This window comes from Argiope bruennichi, chromosome 10 (assembly GCF_947563725.1).
Source record: "Argiope bruennichi chromosome 10, qqArgBrue1.1, whole genome shotgun sequence".
NCBI lineage: Eukaryota > Metazoa > Arthropoda > Arachnida > Araneae > Araneidae > Argiope > Argiope bruennichi.
Window position 1 is genome coordinate 72,396,650 of NC_079160.1, and position 20,476 is coordinate 72,417,125.

At 25.1% G+C, this 20,476-nt stretch overlaps 2 protein-coding genes across 2 annotated transcripts in view; one reads left to right on the plus strand and one right to left on the minus strand.

The window, feature by feature from the left end:
* The first annotated feature begins 1,472 nt into the window (after positions 1-1,472).
* LOC129989081 (transmembrane protein 53-A-like) lies at positions 1,473-6,290 on the plus strand. Its single transcript, XM_056097402.1, has 3 exons — positions 1,473-1,705; positions 2,056-2,275; positions 5,272-6,290. Exons 1-3 carry the CDS (start codon positions 1,560-1,562, stop codon positions 5,719-5,721), a joined length of 816 nt encoding a protein of 271 aa, XP_055953377.1. The 5' UTR covers positions 1,473-1,559; the 3' UTR covers positions 5,722-6,290.
* Positions 6,291-13,476: 7,186 nt separating this feature from the next.
* Positions 13,477-20,476, minus strand: part of LOC129988314 (sodium-coupled neutral amino acid transporter 9 homolog) — a 40,881-nt gene continuing 33,881 nt past the window's right edge. The window contains exons 13-14 of the mRNA XM_056096514.1: positions 18,541-18,630; positions 13,477-18,294 (exon numbers count right to left, since the gene is read on the minus strand). Coding sequence (XP_055952489.1) covers positions 18,120-18,294; positions 18,541-18,630 — 265 coding nt within the window. The 3' untranslated portion in view covers positions 13,477-18,119. The remainder of the gene's footprint in view (positions 18,295-18,540; positions 18,631-20,476) is intronic.

Consider the following 20,476-nt stretch of genomic DNA (forward strand, 5'->3'; position numbering starts at 1 on the left):
ATTAGCAAGCCACTAATAAAAGATTTTTTTAAAAATAAAAATAGATAAAGATTGTATTTTATTCGTTATAAAAACTAAGATGGTTATTAATTCTTTAGGGTAGGATTAATTAAAGATTCTGAATGATGAATAATTTTGAAAAGTAATGGAAATGTTTCACAATTAATAAAAAACAATAAAAAAAATTGTAAAAGCATCCTTATATTGTGGATAAATCTGAATAGCTCTGATCATTCTTCCAAAATTTCAGTGCATAAAAATGAAGGAAAAGACTTTTTTTTTTTTTTTTTTTTTCAGTTAACAAAATGAGATTTATTTTTTGATATAATGTCCCCATTGGGTTGGTTCATTTTGAGCAGGATTTTCAGTAAACAAATTAAATATATCTCAAAAACTACTGCGAATTTAGGAACGAATTTTCATGGATCTGTATGAAATGACCTGCTGGATTATACTGGTAAAAAAATCTGGGTGTCCATATTAATTAACTGTGTTGATTAACTCAGTTCATTAGTTTGTTGATTGGAACAAGCTCGTCCCCTCGAGTCATGTCTATCGACACTATTTCTGTGAAGATCCAATAATGAATTTAAAAAAATAATCACAGAGGTGTTCCATGACTTCCCAATGATTTTTAAGTTTGCAATAAAAAATTGTCACGATTACATTTGGCAAGAAATCATCCGAAAAAAAAAAAATTCAAATTTGGCGAATATACATTAATTTTATAAGTTAATATCTTTTATCGATTGGTTTAAGAAATATAACGCTCGCATTTGTGATCAAGTTTTTTTTTATTAAGCTAATAATGCCAAAGAGATCGACGAAAAGTGAATATGGTAGTCATTCCGAAAGAGATTCGTGTTTGATTTGAATACTTAAAAATTTAGAAATAAAAAAGTTGTCAGATTTGTTATTTTCACTGAATGCTGAAATATAGCAATTGAAAATGAAAATATTAAACTCGAAGATGCTAATTAAAAGTATGGAAAGTCTCAGTTCCGTAGAAAATGCAATGCATCGGAAGTCATACATGCCGGTAAATCAAAATAAACAAATAAGAAAATTCGGATGCACTGTATATAAAAATTAAAATAGGAAGAGTAAAGAAGAGAGGAGGGCAAAGAGGATAAGAGATCGCAAAAAATCACTATGAGTATGATAACAAAAATATCATCACATTAATATTTTATTGATAATAGAGATGCATCATAGTTGCAATTTCAATGAAATGTTCATTTTAATTGCAGAATTTTCCTATGAGAGAAAATATAGAATGCTAAAAAATAATGCGTGATGTTTAAAGAACAGTGTTTTAATTTTAATTTTCTTTTTTTACTTTTTTTTAAGGAAATTCTGTTATGCCAAATCAGAAACAGATTCGTTCCTGTCTCAAGATCGAAATAATTTTTTAACGATTATCGTAATCGTTATCAAAGATGAACGAGTAAAAGCGGAAGTAGATTGTTGATTTCGAAACCGGTTCATTCTCGATGACTGATGTTTCTTGAAGTTTGAGTTTTATTTACGTAAATAAAGTTGTTTTTGTTTTGAACGAAATGGATGACGATTTTGAATATTACATTACTTTTCCAGTAATCGCTGAACCTGTAATTAATAAAGAACCTGTTATTATTTTGTTTGGATGGGCCGGTTGTGTTGATAGATATTTAGCAAAATATAGTGAAATATATCAAAAGAAAGGGTAATAATAATATTTTTAATTTCTTTATGTCATGAAAAACTGTGTACTAAATTATGATTGAAATTAAATTTTATGTTTCAGGTTAGGGTTTTAAATTATTTATTAAAAGCTTAGAGATGGATTAAGCGAATGTCCCAAGTTTTTTTTATTGTTTTGATCGAATTGTTTTTTGCATTCTTCTTAACAAAAATAAAACAATATGCGCATTTTTATAATCAATAAATATCTTGGTGGTGTTTAATTTTATCTCTGCATTATTTAAATTATATGAATGTTAAATTTAAAAAAAATTCTGGAATTCCTTTTTTATTTTTAAAAAATAATTTTCGTTGTTTTCTTTCCTTCTTTAGATGTACTACTATTCGTTATATAACATCTCCTAATGTTGTTTCGCCGAGATGTATTGATGAGAAGAAAATTCACAATCTTGCTGGAAATGTTATAAATTTATTACTTGATATGAAGTTTGACAAGCATCCTATATTTTTTCATGTGTTCAGTAATGGTGGTGCTACTGTATACAGATACGTTTCAGAATTAATGAGAAAAAAACATCCAGATGATTTTCAGGTAAAAATATTAAATTATTTCGTCCTTTTTTTTTTTTGTTACATTATACTAAAATGACTCAAGTTAAAAGTTGTTTAAAACTAAAATTTAATTTACTCTTTCAAATTTATTCATATTACCATCATTAAATTGTGTAATTATTTTAAGCATTTTTATAATTATATTTTTTATATATTTATTTTTTCTTATATCACGACTGTTTTACCTAAAAATGGAAAATGAAATTATTTGTGAAAATTATGTATACTTTTTAATGATATATTTAGATATTTTACTTTTAATTATGATAAAAGTAACATTGAATGTTTCCATAAATTTTATTCAATGACTTGTGTGAAAGCAATTCAATTTCTTTGATTGCGGTTCAAAATTTATTTAGTTCTAATATAATGTTAATTAGTAGTCAAAATGTTTCTTTTTAGAACTATTAATTTCCTCTTTGTCCTTTTTTGAAGTCTTTGATGCTTTTGCTTATTTTTATTATAAATTTGGTGTTATACAGTGCCAAAGTTTTTTTTTTTATCATTACACTTATAATTATCTAAAAATATCTTTTTGGCAGTTTTTAGTCTGTATGAAAGTATAAATCAGTGCTTCTTAGATATTTGCAAAATCTTATAAAAATAGTTTCTTTTAAATTATTCTTAATTCTTTTTTTGAATCTGAACACTAATGCCATATATATTGACAGAAATTATGTAAAAGAATTTTCAAATGAAAAATTAGTTTTTATTTTTTATTTTGATGTGTAATGGATTATAAAATAAAAAGTGTATGAATTAAAGTCATTCAAAATAATAACTTTCACTAAAAAAACGCGATTTTGTTAATTATAAATCTCGTCTGTCTTATTACAGATGAATCCTTAAGTTTGTTGCTCTTTAACTAAAGTTGAATATAAATTATTCTACAGATGCCCTAAATTTTATCTCTTATTATATATTTATCTAAATTTCAGATGCTGTTGAAATTGCTGTAGCAATCTATTGTTTTGAATCCCCCAATATATGAATTTTTTTGCAATTAGGCCTGCTTTTTAATGAAGCCCAAAGCAAATAAATTCAAATTCAAGTATCATCTCAGATCTTAAATTTGGAATGGCATTTATATACTGACTTTTAGCCCAAGTGTCACTGAGGTAAAGAGTGGCCGAAAGCAGTCTTGAACAATATGTATGTACGGACATTTTGAGAAATTTAAAACTTGACATACATGAGCACTTCTTGCTAGCTATCAATCCCATTGGTGAATGCCTTCTTAAATGCACTGCAGGTGTTTGCTTTCTCTTACCCAATGCATTTCTCTCTGGATCCACATTCAGTGAATTTCAATCAAAATGTCTCAGTAGAAATAAACATTTTGATTAGAAGCAGCAAGACGATATTCCATATCATGCTGGCCACCTTCTATTTCACATCACACTGGTTCTGGCCAATTTTCTGTATTAATGGATTTTGTAATAGTTTATTCCATTATAGCTTTAGATTTAAAAAAAAAAAGGAAGAAGGGGGGTGGGGAAGTAATTTTGTATCAATGGCCCCTTTTTTCTTCTTTAATTGTGTGTAGTTTTCTCAGTATAAATCATTTCTTTTGTGACCCTTAACATGGACACTCTGTGTAATAACTAGGTGACCAATTATATCTAAAGTAATATTAAATATAGTTGGAAAGAGTCCATAGAGTTTTTAATGATTGAAATATGTGCGCAGTATTAACAATCTAGTTCATGATTTCTTAAGCTGTAGATTTAATCCCAAGTGAGATTACTGAAAAAATTTTGTGATGATTAAAACTTTTATAGGTTTTTCATCTTTTGGTTTATCCTCTTAATGTAAGGAAATATAATGAAGAAAATTATATTAACTAAAAATATGTCATTAAAAGCTGTTGAATAATTATTTTAAACTTTAATTTATCATTTTTCTTATTTATTGTTTTACTTTGGATTATGAAATTGTTATTTTTCCCAAAACAGGGTAATGAATTAAAGTTTTTATCTGGATCACAAAATTTCTCACTTATATTAATTCATTTATTTAATAAGGATATATATAAATGTTTGGGGCTTTTTATTCTTAAAAATGTGCAGTTTTAAAAACAAGTCTAATTTCTGAAAAATCTAGGTATTAGATATAAAATACTCTCTAAAATTTTGAATTATTTTATTAGTTCCCTCCTAAACTATTGTTTTTATAGGTGCATTCTCTAAGTAATTAATGTATGTTTTCTTTCACTTTATTTATGAAATATCAATATGAAGGAGACATTATGATTCTATTTGCATTAAACCATTTTGTGAAACTTTGAGATTTCTAGGGAACATCTGTAAGATTAAAAATAATAAGGTTACTATAATGAAGTTATAGGTTATAGTGTGAAACAGAAGCAACAAACAAGTAATTTCAAATTATGCATCTTTCTAAATAGGTTTTGTAAGCTGCATTCCTATATGTACTGTCAGGAAGTTTAATGAAATTAGACTGAGATGGATATGTAAGAAATTGAATGTCTGTGTGAAGTAAAGTTTTTGATAGTGCTGTAATTTTTACATTAATAAATGGCATGCCAGCTGTACTGATATGTCCAAAATTGAATCATTAGAAAATTGCACTATGTGACATACAATTAATCTCCTACACATTCTTCCTTTGATTGGCGATTTCACCATTGTTATCCAAAAAACAAAACCATATTGCAGCATACTGATCCTATTCGGAGGAAATTACAGTATGATTTTGCTTTTGTTTCTTTCAGTTCATTTGTAGCTTTAGCATGTGCCATGATCCTTAGTCTCCTCAGTGTGCTGAATTCTTCATATCAGAATTTCTTGATATATGCAATCATCTATTGGAGTTTTTAAAAGTTTTACCAGATAGATTAATGCTGTTACAACCACAATCCGATTTTGGTCTGAGTGTGTTTTTATGAATATATTGATCTTAAAGAAAATAGTGATATTTTTATCAGATCTAGCTTATGCATTTTTTCTTTTATAGATCAAAGGATGCATTTTTGACAGTTGTCCTGCTAAAGTAAGAGCATCCGGTTTTATCCGAGCAACTCTGGCTATGACAGATGGCAGTCTTGTCAAGAGATACATGATTGCCTTTGTAGCCTTAGTGCGTGCCATGATCCTTGGTGTCTATAGTGCACTGCTGAGCTTCTTCACTGGGAAAATCAATTATTACTTGCTGTGGAATGCACTTGTGGAGGAACCCAATATTTGTCCCCAACTGTTTCTCTTCTCAAAAGCGGACAACGTCTGTTGTTGGGACACTATCCAAGAATTTGCTGACTACAGGAAAAAGAAGGGAGTTGATGTTAAGGTAGTTTTGTTTGAAGAATCTGAGCATGTTAAACATTTGGTTAAGTATAGAGATGAATATCTGAATCATGTCTATAGCTTTATAGATGAAAATGTAGAATCGGGTAGCCCTTGCAATTAACAGAAAATGTGAATAATAACTGAGTGGTATTTGTTTGAATGGATTTGCACCTTAATTTAATGAAGTAGAATATTTTCATGAAATATGTGTTTTCATTTGTTATAGGGTGTCAAGAAAATATAATTTGCTGGGATTGGTGCATATATTTTATTAAACATAAAGAATACTTTCTCAGATTTGTCGTAGTGTTTCAGGTGCTTACTTAAGAAATATTTTATTTATTTGCTTTTTGGTTTTATGCACAAATATTAAATTCTGGTCATAATTTTAACATTTAAATTTGTTACTTGCATTTTAAAAATGGCTAACTTTAAAAAATTTGATAGGATTGTAACTTTTAGTTCTTGGCAATTTATAATTCATTGCATCTACACAATGTATTATTTCAGAAACTAAATTTGTTACATTTATAAACCTTTTTTTATTATTATTCAAAAACATTTAGGCTTCAAATTGAGTGTAATTATAGCATATAATTGAGAATTCTTAAAATACAACTTAAACATTTATTATTCTGAAAAAATACTTTAAAAAAAACGTATGATATATAAACAGTCGTTTTAATTTTTATCCTCATTTTAATACTGTTCTTTCATTCAGGACATTTTTAATGCTTAAAATATTCATTAAGAAATTGAAATGCAATGGTTTTCTTGATTCTTTTTAATTCTTTATTTTTCGAAATTTATTGGTAACTAAGAGAAAATACAGTTTTTTGTAACACATATTTTTATTAACAAATAAACACATTCATTCTTTTTCTTTCTTTCATTAAATGATTAAGAAAGTGTCATGCATTATATTTCATTACATCATCATAATTAGTGTAAACCAGAACTATTTATAATCCGGAGCTTTGATCATTGATTATTTATTTCATTTCATTTTCATCAAGTATGAATTTTGTATTTATTTGAAATGTATCATTTTCAATATTTTATTTTAATACATCTTTCATAAGAAGAAAAAAAATTCACAATATAGAGTGTCTGAATTGAAGGTATTCAAAAGTAATGCTTTATACTGAGCGAGCCAGGCATACTTAGTTATAAATTCTAGTTGGATTAAAGAGGGTAGGAAACTCTTCGGGTTTCTTTTGCAAGCTAATAAAGTGCAATGTGAGTACCATTGATATATTTAAACCCAAAAGTTAATTGAACTTTTGATCAAGTATTAGTAGGTTTTATTAAATGTGTCATGTAGGTGTTGTACTATTTTAAACCTTTTACAAATAAACTTTTTTTACTAGTGCATAGTCATTTTACCTCTTTCGTATATGCACAAACATTTTTAAAATTCTAACACATGCCAAGGACAGTTTAGCCCCTAACTTTTAGACAATACTTCCTTAATTGGTTCCTTTAGCAAAACTGTAATCTTAACATTAATATATGATTATTTTTTCATCTAGACAAATTATATTCAGTTAAAAATATGCTTTTGTAGATTTTATTTACCATTTTCATTATTCATGGGATTATTTATTTATCAACCTCTGTTGCTTGCATTGGTTCTCTGCCATATGTAAAATAAATCTGAACAGAATTTAATGTGCCAGGAAAGAATTTAATCACAAATTTTTTCTTGTATTTTCTACTGTGATGTTCTCTATCCATGACAATACAGGAAGTAATAACTGTAGCTTAAAGAATTTTTAATAAAAGGAATTTTTAGATTCAAAAACAGTTCACAGTTAGTTTTCCAAGCTGAAAAGTCTAGCAGCAATAAATTAAGAAATTGGTAGCTTAGATAGTGGAGTATTTCCTTCTCAAATCTAATATCTAGGAAATTTTAATCACTGTCAATATGCGCATGGATAACTGTGTAACAAATTTAGATAAAATAATGACTACACATTGAAGAAGTTGATTATTAACGGCATTACATTTTGATAACTAAATATGCTTGATTCTATCAGTATAAATCTTTATTACTTGATACTGTTAGGTTGGACACTTTGTATTTCAGTTGCACACTATCTCTTTGCATGTCTCTTTCTCACAGGTACCACTCTCAATTATTGAATTTCTATACTAATAAGAAAAGGCATGTTTCAGGTAGTTGTATTTTTATTTATTAAAATAATATTATTTTTCCGGTGATCTGATATAACTTTATATATATATATTATTATCTGATATACTTGTGATATAACACTTTTATGCTACTTAATGATTTCTGTTTAAGAAGTGCAATTGTTAAGTTTTTATTTATTTATTTTCTGTATTTAATGTCCCTATTATATGTTTCTGCTGACGATGCACATTTCAGAAGATCCCATTCCAGGTATTGAGGATCAATATAACTGTTGAATAGCATTTGAATGATATTTTTTAATTAGATATATCTTCTGATACCAGTAATCTTTGTAATATTTTGTAAAAGAATCTGCAATGCCCCCCTCTTCCCCCTCAATAAAGATTATTCAAGCGAATTAAATAACAATTTTTACCTATTTAATTTAATTGCAGTTATCTGTATCAGTCATTAAGGGTATCTTATGTATGACATTATCTAAAAGTCAAATTATCTATTTTGTTTGCAATAAATTTTTTGTAGGAGAAAATGTTTCAAAAGATACTAAAGTCTTTGAATTTTTTTAAACATTCCATTTAAAAAAAAATTCTGGTTGCTATTGTGTTTTATTGAATATATTTTTTTCATATTTGCACATGATAGTTATCCTAAATATGATTTTTTTTCATGTTACATATTTTCAAAGATAGTGCAATAAGTTTAGGTGATAATTAGGTGATTACATTTGCACATGATAGTTATCCTAAATATGATAACTATTATATTTAGGATAACTTTTTATTCATGTTGAGATATATATTCAAAGATAGTGCAATAATTTTAGGTGATAATTATAGTAATGGCAACTAAAGTTGACAGTACATAGAAAGCTATGGCAGAATAGCACAATTTGCAATTGTATATATCTTAAGGATATAGAAACAACTTTAATTCATTTGAAATATATTTCATTGATTAGTGACAATTAAAATTTATTAGTGGCTTTTAGATGCATATGGATTTTTCATGATTATTTAATTGATTATATACGATAGTTTTTCTAATACTCTCAACTTGTATTGTCATTGAATATAATTAATAAATATAAATTTTAACATTAAAAATCTTATGATCAAATTTTATTCTATAAGAGTGATTTTATCAGGTTAAGTACATTTTTAAAAAAAATGTTTATGATTTTATGTTTTTAAGTTTATAATTTTATTTATGTTAATAAAAAAAACTTAATTCTGGTAACCATTTGGTTCTATAACAATTCATTTGAAAATCTTTCTGGAACAGAAAATTTCTATTTAAATGTTCTTATAAGTTGCATCTTCTGCCTGCAGATCTTATGAATCTTTTTCTTTTCTTTTTTTATGTTTTGGTTAAAATGTTTGTCTTTCCGTTATTTATTTATTATATTTATTTCTCTTTTATTTATTGGATTAAACTGTGATGTTTTATGTACTGTTCTTGAAATGAGCAATTGAATATATTTATCTCAGGAAGTATATTTATCTTATTTCAAATACTTAACACTGGAAGCATGGGATCATCATTTGGTTTGGATGTAATGTTTAGATGTGCCAGATGGTTGACATAATTAATAATTCGCTACAAGTTGGTATTATTTATTTTTACTATAGTTATAACCACATATTCTGGCTTGAAGTATAACTAAATCGTTTTTAGTATTATGTTTTGGACTTCATTTGTAGTAGATTAATTATTTATATGCTCTGTTATATTTTTCAGACCCAAAGACAACACATTTTTACTATGATATGCTAGGATATATGTAACATTATTATGTCATTTCTTTAATTTTATCTTCATTATACTGCATGAGACAGAATCTATTGTTATTGTGATATGTTGTTATTGTGTGATATACAATGATATGTGTATATCATTTGTGAAATATTTTATTGGTTAATGTTTTTTTTTTTTTTTTCATCTCAGTTGCCAACTTGCAATGTTCTTGTTTTTCTTATCTTTGATGCACCATCAGTTAATAATAGAATGACTGAAGGTATCTTTATATCAAGGAACTGTAAAGTCATTCATTCATGGGCATTCTGTGCATTTCCATTTTCTAGTGCATCTATCTAGTATACTCATATACTCTCCATGCTACTATCCCCTTCCCCCGTAAATTCCTTGTTGCACTGCAAATCTACCCTTCTTGCCTACATTTACTGAGTGTCTACTCCATATGATGTCGTAGAAGTGGACTGATGGAAGTTATGATGGTTTAAATACTCAACCTTCCACTCCATGCAGGCAGTTCTGATTGATTTCAAAGTTTATGATCAATTTTGGAGTGATCACTCCATTGGCTCGGGAGGTATTGATTATGAATGTATAGTTTGATTGAAATTATTTATAAAATCTTGTCTGGAAAATATTCTCTGAGGAGAGTTGCAATACTTAGCTACATTAGTAAAAAAGATTCTGTCCTGAATGTTGAGCTTTAATTTGCTGTTCATGAAAAGAATGTGTGATACTACAGTAGTGATAAATTGTACTTAACGCAGTTATATATGAATTGATTAAGAAATGCATTCTAACAATACTAAAATATAATAAAAATTCTTTTATTTTTTAAAAAATAATTAATGGATATTATGCAAATTTATTTGAATGAATTTAGTTCATCTAAAATCCAGATCTCTTAAATATGAAACATTTATTTTAGTTGAAATATGTAAGTACTGTGATATCCTGAAAAAAAGTTTTAATGTGATATATTTCTATCAGTGCATAATGTGGTTATTTCAAATCTGCCTTGAAATGGTTAATGTATATTTATTTGAATTCAGCATTTTGCAAATTATGCTGCGATTAAAATGCAGGTAAAGTAGGTTTTATTTTTTATTTTTTATACGAGTTATTTGGTGCCAGATTAATTTATAGAGATTTATAAAAGAAATTGCTGTTGATATGTTTCTCAAAATTCTTTAAATATTAAAGTGTACAAAAATTAAAAAATATAAAATATTACATTTTATAACTCATTTGTATTTTAAAAAGAATTTATTACATTTTCAAGATATTTGTTTGATTAATCTATATTTTATAAATTTAAGCAGCATATAATATGTAAATCTGCGTAAACTATATATTATGTTTTTCAATTTCCAATTTAACAAATTTATTATATAAGAAAACTAAAACTTTACTTCATTAATTATAAAATTTTATGAAAATTTATAAATTTAATTAGATGTTTTTTTGTTTAATTCTGTATATATCTTATTCTGAAATGAATTATACAGATACATGTTAGTAGAATTTATTATTATTTTTGAAATGAATGCATTTTCAAGTATTGGAACTTGTAGTTTCCATTTTAAAAAAACACTTTCTCTACATTTCAAGTACCTAATAATCAGATACTTAACAGCATTGTGTTTATTAGAAAAACATTTTTAGAATATGTTTGGAAATTGCTTCTAGAAAGAATATATTGTGGTTGGTTTTAGATATAAAAATGTTTTAAATCTCTTAAATAGTTATAATAAACATTTCATTATTTTTTATGTAAATACAATTATCCTTTACTGTAGTTTATTTGAAAAAAATTTGAGATTTCATTCTAAATTAACCTATTGTGAAGCATAGGATTTGAAGAGTTTCATATTCATATCAATCTATCAGTGAGAACCAACTCTTTTTGGAGAGAACCGTCTCAGAATATACTATTTATGTAAAATGACGATTCTTAAGTATAAAGAGTGGCCCAGAGTTCTAAATTATTTTGACTTTTATTTCCATCTACAAATACCTTAAACTTTTATTATTCAATAAATTTAACTAATTTATCTATGACCATTGTAGAGTTAAGAGTAAAATTGTATGCATTTGAGTGACCACGAAAAGAATAGATTCTTGTAATAATTTCAAAACAAATATATTTTTTATTTTTTTTAGAAATTTGCATCTGGATAATTAGAACTTATATGAATACAGTAAAAAATTTCTTTACCTTAAATATTAGCTTAATATATTCATATTAAATGTAAGTAAAAAAAACCCCATTTTATGTACTTTTAAATGCTGAATAGTTTGAGCTAAATCAAATATAATCTAATATCCATGGCCTTTGTAAAATATTGAGGATATATTTTTAAATGTATCGGAGCTGTATATCAGAAAGCAATACTTAGAAAGACATATTGTGGATGAAGTATATATTTGTGAATATTAAAAAAAGGGAGAAAGTGCCTCCAAAGAATATATAAATTTCCTGTCATTCACAATTTAAAATAATTTTTTTTTCTTTTCTGAAATCAGAAAAACAATGAAAATATGTTTAAGTAGATTTCATTTTTGAATTCAGTTGGATTAAGTCAACTAAGTTGGATTTTTCATCTTCATGTTACAAGTCATTTAGAAATTTTATTTTTGATTAAACTGAAACATTTTAGATTCTTACCTGTTTTATAGTAGAAGAAAATGATAATTCAAGATATGAATTAAATATTGATTGCAATTGTTACTTTTAAAAATAACATTCATACTATGATATGTATATGGATAAAAAAATGCAATGTATTAGTTTTTTTGCATTTCTGTAAATTAAAAAGATATGGAATAAAGTATTTCACCAATGCATGTTGATCATTATTTAAAACATAAATGTATTTAGCAGGTTTTTAATTTGATTAACCCACCTCCTTATATTTTGCTTATATTATGATCAAAGCAGACACATAACTTTTCAATGTATAAATTTAATCTTGTATAATATTTAAACTCATCAACAATATAATGCAATTTTCTTTCTAAAGCTTTTTATCTACAGGATTGCATTTTAACTCAGTTCCAATTTATTTCTGAGATAATGTTTAAAAATAGGGTATATTATTTTTAACCTTACCATTTGAAGAGAAGCGAGAGTTTCAGAGCATTGCAATTCTGGAGATATTAGAAATGGGATTTTAAATAATTTTTTTTCATTACAAAAAAACCTCTTGTTATGAATCTGAATTTTGAAAATAAAGCATAATTAATGATAAAAATTTCTGAATGGACCTTACATTTTTTGACTTTTTTAGTTAAATATATATATCTTAATAAAGATTGCAATAAATCAATAAAGTTGCAAATGTTTGATTTAAAAGTAAGTTTTTAATAAAAAAAAATTTGTCATTTTTAGATTTCATCTTGTTGAAATCTTTCAAAATTAATTTAACCTGTACTTAACTAATAGATTGTTTAAACTCTTAATGAATCATTTCGGAATATATTTACCTAAAGAATCAAAATAAGTTCTCCTATAATTTTATATTACCCATTAAATATAATGAAACATCACAATTCCAAAATTTGAATATTCATAGCTATCTTAACTTCAGAAATTGAAAGTTCTGTTTGCATTTAAAATAAAAAAACTGCAGAACTGATCTCTATGTTAATTATTTATCACTGTACACATCATCGGAGAACTTAAAATTAAGAAATGTGACTAAAAAGTAAAAATTTGTAATGTAAGCATACTTAATTACAGCTTAGTAAATCATTAAAAATTCACTGAAGTGTAAAGCAGGGTTAATAATTTAATTCCAAAAAGGTAATCTGTTTACTTAGCAGATTACATAAATAAATATAAAGTTATTTAATTACCATACTTAAAAATATACATGGATTATTTATCAAAAATTGTTGTCAATTTTAAACAGTTGTGTAATATCTAATATATAAAAGAGTTTACTATTCTAAAAAAAAGCCAAACCAGTTCAAATAATTTATTTAAGCACAATATTTCTCTTACCATAAATAGGAGAATTCTTTCAGTATTCAAAATACATCTTACAAATATATCACTTTCTATAATTTTACATACACAATTGGTATAATACTCGGGAAAGACACATGCATCCAGTTTATTGTAGAAGTTTTTATGTAGATTGTCTGTTCTATGACAAAATTCAATTCGTAAAGAAATTAACTTCTTTCTAATATTTATACTGAGAGGGAAAAAAAAAATCAAACTTAATATCACAATTTATTGAAACATAAAAGAATGTAATTTTCTGTACTGTAGTATAAAGTATTTAAAAGATCATCAAACAAAAGAGTACTTTTATAATTTGTACATGAACCTTTAAATAGGAATAAGCAAAATGGCAGTACTTAGTAATTAAAAGACATATAAACATACATTCTTAGTCTTTAAATATATTATTAACTATATAACTTTCTCTCATTTTCCTGACTTAATTTCTTTGTACAAACATTTCCACTGAAAATCTCAGTACTCAAATAATGTCTTATGGAAATTTCTCTTTTAAAATATACTATGTACATGTACAATTCTATAAATCTTATAAAATATGTTCCAAAATAGAAAACTAAGAAAAAAGACCAAAGCGTGCAAATTTATCACTGTTTGTTATAATTCAAAGTTAAAATACATATTTTCTCTATTGATGTAAGATACTTAATAAATAAGATATTTATAAGTGATTACATTATTAAAAAAGTTTTGTCAACAATTATTTTCGATGAATTTTTATTGTTTTAAAAGCATAAATAAGAAATTCATAAGATTTAAGAATCAAAAGCATAAGCCTTTTAATGATACACTTTTTAATGATATGAATGATTTTTTATATGATATTTTTAATGTATAAAGTATTTTATGTGGCATATAAAATATATATACCACATTAAAATTTTCATCTACTTTTGAGATAAAAAAATATTTCCTTTCTCAAAATTTCAAAGTAATAATAATCAGAAACTGATTTTGAAGTGATACTATAAATATACAAGGGAAAAAAGTACATATTTTTTAAATACAATACAAAAACATTAAAAATTAAGAGCTGTAATGCAAGAGGATTTTAAAGCTGCCATTTGAAACATTGCTTAGAATAGTAAAAGAGTATAAGTATAGAAGCAATTTTGGCAAAAACATTTATTTTTGAGTTAAAAAGTAATTTAAAAATAAAATTATAAGATTAGCATACATCAGATCTTATAAATAACATTTATAAGCATATATACAAAACAACTCTCCTCTGACATTTTGTGGCATACCTTGCTGAATTGATTTTAAATTAAAATGACAAATGGTTAAACAGGTAATGGTTAACACAGTAAATCCAAGTAAGATGATACAAACATTTATGATTCAATACATGAACATTAATATTCCAATTACATCATAAAAATATTACACTCAATACACCAATAATAATTTTTTAAAAAGTTGAACAATAAATTTCATAAATTAAATTCGTCAGGAAAATATAACAGTGATGATTAAAAGAATATATCAGAATTTAATGTAAGAATTTAGAAAACATTAAATTGATTTTCATATTTTCCAACTTTTACATTTTTCATTTATATTTTTACAAAGAAATGCAGGGGGAAGGAAGATTATAACAAGAAGGCAAAGTCATTACTTTGCTTTATTCATTGAAAATAAATGTATTAGAAAATCAATTTCAGTAAATTCAACTTTCTATCACGATTTTGTTGGAAAATTTATCTTTTCCAGATAAGATAATTTTCCAATAAAATGACATTAATAACAAAAAAATTCCACATTCAGGACATAATCTTCCATTACCTCTTAAACAATTAAAACTATCCAACTTCAGGGATACAATATGCATGCATTGAGAAAGATTGAAATGAATGTTCATTATTTAATTTTCAAAAATTTTAAGGAGAGGGGGAAAAAAAAGTAGCAAAATTTAATTTACTAACACAAGTTGAATTTTAAAGTTTTATTTAACTTTATTTAAAATTAATGCAATTGCTTAGGAGTTCCTGCTTTAATTCTGGATTTGTGAAAAATTTCCTTTTTTTACTAGTAGTCAATTTCAATAATTGAATTTCAGTTATATTTTTAAATGCATGAATATAAATATTTATAAATAGGATAATGTCGAATTTTAAAGTACTTTTGAAATTCAATTTAATAAAATGACTAACATATAAAAAATAAAGATTTCTCTATACTGTAAATATTTTTAAAAAATATATCTTGCTAATTTCAACTCAATTAAAAAAAAAATTAAATTCTTAAAAAGAATCTTGATTATAGATAATAAAGACAAAATTACTTTTCAACAAATGTATCAGTTTGATAAACAAAAATTTTAGAATAATATTTTGGATTTAAAAACGTTTAATTTTCTTAAATTTGAATGAAAATGATGGAAAAAAAATAATCTGACATAATATATTAAGAATTGCTGTAACAGAAGTTTAAATTGTTTTGTTTATAAGCAATTACAAGATACAATATATAAATTTAAAAAAAAGAAGAAAAAAAAAGAGTTGGTTATAATTCAGAAGAGCAATATGCAACAATATTAGTTTTATCTAAATTCTACAGTAAAAATTTTCAGATCTGTTTTGAGTTAAAGTAAAAGAGATTTACAGATTTTTTACCGAAAGTAAATCAAAACAAATACCATTTAATAATGGATACTGTACTTAATAGGTAAAAAATAAGTTAGAAAAATAATACACAATTACATATTAAAAAATTTCAAAACATAATTCACACAAACATATACATATATATACAAAATTTAAATATAAATAAAAAGTAACAGATATTTAGAAAATATTTTTCATTTGGCAGTTTTACAAAAATAAATTAATACATCATTTTAGAAATAAACTGATTTACATTTAATATTGTGGCATTAATGTTCACAAAACAAAATAATTTCAATCTACTTTTAAAAACTAATGAGAAATATGTGAACCAAATATATTCATTAATCAAATCTCTTTCGCATAAGTTTGTAATAAAATATTCAATATTTAACTCTAATTATATTCAGACATTTTAACAAAAATATATACAAGTAGTAATTAAAACAATTGTTAACTTGAAAAATAAAATAATTTGTACTTATTCATGAAAATTCCATATTTGTTATTTTTTTAAATCAATATGACACATAAATGCAAAAGGATACAATTTTAATATAAATAATAAAAAAGTGTAAATATTAAATCTTTCTTACTATTTTTTTTTTAAATTAAAAAATATTGCCTAACTATTTACATTGCTTGTAAAAAAAATACATGCATATATATATAGATATCTTTTTCAAAAAATGTACAACTTTATAGACAAAGCTCATTTTATTTGAAAGCAATAAGGAAAAACAAAACAAACAAAAAAAAAACCTTCTTAACTCTTTAAGAACCAATTTTTTTTTATGTAAAAGCTTGATAATCTGAAAAATAAGCTTTTAAAGTCTATATTTATTAATTGATTAAAAATTTTAAAAGTAATTCACTTCTAGAACTTAAGAAAATATACATATAAAAATTAAGTATTTGCTTTTGAATCTTACTCAAAAAGCAGGAAAAACTTGGCCGTTCAAAGGATTATACAATGCATTAAATTTTTCTTTTGAATTCTTTCTTTCTTTCTACATAATTTTCAAAGACTGATTTCATCTCATTACCACAAACAACAAGATTAATATTATTCAAAAATGCTTAGAACAATAAGAACACCAATTTCCAGGTATAATATATTCTTACTTTTCATTTATTAGTATAAGAAATGTACTACTATGTGCATTTTATTTTAGATATTTAAAAAATGATACGAAAATCTAACAAGTATTATGAAAGTAATAATTGTTTGAAATCTTAAAATACTTCTTTAATCCATATTTTCTTCCATATTTGCTACACAATCACATTTAAAATACAGTAGGACCTTGATTATCTGGGCTCTCAGTCAACCGGAATTTCTGTTAACAATAGCCAATATCAAAAAATTAAATTATGTATTTCCATAAATTAAAATAATGGCTCAAAGGTTTTGCAGGTTTGGGAAATGTTGCCACTAAAGTTAATTTGAAATGTGAAATATTGTCAAAAATTGTTTTCGAAAAATGATCTTTTAAAACTCAAAAACTTATTTAGAAAATAAACAAAAACACAATTCTATTGAGCAATTCAATAATGATGTGAAGAAATTCAATTAAAAAATGTTGCTATAAAAATTTCAAAATGTTTTGCATTTTTGGATGGTGGAAAATTTTTTGGAGAACATTATTAAATAATCATTGGGAAGATGCATGATTATTTAATAATGTAACAGTAAAAATCAGCAATCCTCTTAAAAAAACAAATTAATATTTTTAAAAAATGCATGCAAGTAGTTTGATAAATAATAAAAGCATAGGTAAAAAATTTAATATGCATTAATAATAGCAGATTTACTTATATTTCATATAAACAAAATTAGAAAACTTTGTTAAAAGAAAAAGATTTAAAATTTAATTTCTACTTTCAATTATTCATTAAAATTTAATTTGTACTTTCAATGATTATGGTTCCAAACAGCCTGGATTATGAAGGTTCTACTGTAAACAGAACTTTTATTTCCCATGCATTAAGAATTGCGAGATGAAATTGCATACACCTAATATCATAATGCAAACGTGGATAGCTGCATTCCATACAGAAAGTTGCTTCTTCTCATGAAGAGCTTTCATATAAGTAATACAAGGGAGAGTAAAAATGAAGGCCAATCCTGATACAGCACCACAATACCTAAAAATATTAAATCAGCTTCATTTAAGTTCATATTTGACAGACTGTTTACACTTCTACAAATATTGAATCTAAAGGAGTATCAAAATACGAGGTTGTAATTTGTTCTAAAAAAATGCAGAATATAATAAAAAAATTTAAATGTACAATTTGATTACATAGATGCTTTTCAAAAAGGAAATTTTAAATTATGTTTCAGTAAGATATACAAGTTATGCTGCTGTATTGAAATTATTTCATACTAACCTTATAATAGTGCCAACTTTTGGATAAAAGATGTTGAAAAGAATGCATACTGTTATAACAGAAATATTGAGAATGAACACTGGCTTCCAGCTAGAATGGATAAAATAAGATGTTTTAAATGCATGATAAAAACACATAAAAGATTTACACTTAACATATATATATAAGCATCAATCCTTTGACTGCTAATGGCACATATATACCCCATTAACTTTTTAAAATTAGTTAAAATCATTTTTAGTAAAAGCATGTTTTTTTGTTGTTATTTCATTATTATGCAATAGATTCTGACTTAAAAAACATTTATGAAAGCATTTCAAACAGACCTATCTTATTTAGAATCTATTTTTGTTGCACTTGCATTGAAAATGAAGATAAAAAGATGTTAATAAATAATCAAAGGGTTAATGTATATGACTCAGAGGAACTACATTTATCTATAAATGCCAATAATGCATTAAAATTCATTTCTTTTAAAATTAAAAACTATATTTTTAGTTTCTTACAAGTATCTAATATTCATGCTTTATATTTATTTATTAATGTTTATCTTAAATTATTAAAGAAATCTGAACCTTAAAGATAACTATTTTTCAATGGCTTAAAAAAATTCATTTCTTTGCAAAGAATTATACTTATTTGCAAATTGTAAAAATAATATGACCACTTTTCTTTCTTGTAACTTGAAACATTGATATCCAGGTTTTGACAGAAATATATCCTGTCTGTAATTTAAATAGTAGTAACACTTTTCTCTTTTTCCTATTCTTGTAATGAATAAATAAAATGCAAATATTTTTATTATTATTATCTCTGATTCAGGTCTAAATTACGATCTGTAGATGAGTGGATGAAATGCATAAATGAAGTCTACTCGTAAAAAGGGTTGTGACGTGAGTGTAGTGTGTACTTTTAGCCCTAGATGGCGCTCCTGAAAAACAAGAGACGCACCCTTGGCTTAAAACCACTGATTTCTAAAGTCAGTGGGCTTGTCTATGACAAGTGCCATTAGAAACAACAACAACATTATTATTATTTTCATTCTAATTTATAACTATGGTTAAAAATATAATTTTTTTGAGGGGGAGGGGAAACAAAAAATCATAGATCTTAGATTTCAGAAGAACCAGAACATAAGAAATATACTTGAAACTTCTAAAATTGTAAGAATCAAGTGCCAATCCCAATCTGATGTTTTAAATATTTTGTTCAAAGAAACTCAAAGAGCAAACATTATAACAGTTAAATAAAACACAATATAGGCTTATTAAAAAAGTGTTTAGAAACAAACAGCTGATTCTGATAGATTTTTGAACACTGATTTTAGAAAAGAATAGTCAAAAAATTCTATAACAAAGGATTTTTTTTTTTTTTTTTTTTTTTTTTTTTTTACGAATTGAAAATTCTGATTTTTGTTAACACCAATTGTTAGTATTATAATTAAGAATAGTATTATAATTTATTTAAGGATGACCATATAGTGTCTATCATAAGTCATCATTATACTGGTGAAAATTGGAGACCTTTTTGCCCTGCTGCAGGGTCGGAGGATGGAAACCAATTTATTAAATGTACTATACAACAATAAGGGACTTGTCTTAATTCACCTAATTCCTGCTATATTGGAGAGGAATTTGTTGTGATGAAATACCAAAGAAATATAACAGATTTTGTGAAAAAGTTTATTATGCATATTTTGGCATAAAAATTGGTGATCAGATTATGTCATGGACCCTATCTAATGTGTGTTCCTCTGGTATAGAGAAATTGTGAAAATGATTAAAAGGCACAAAAAAGTCTTCCCGAATGGAATCTCCAAGATCAGGAAAGAATCAAAAATCAGTGATGACTACTACTTCTGATCACATAATGTTGAATGGGTACAATTTAATTAATAAAAAAGAAATATGTTATCTATGTTGCTTATTGGTAATAC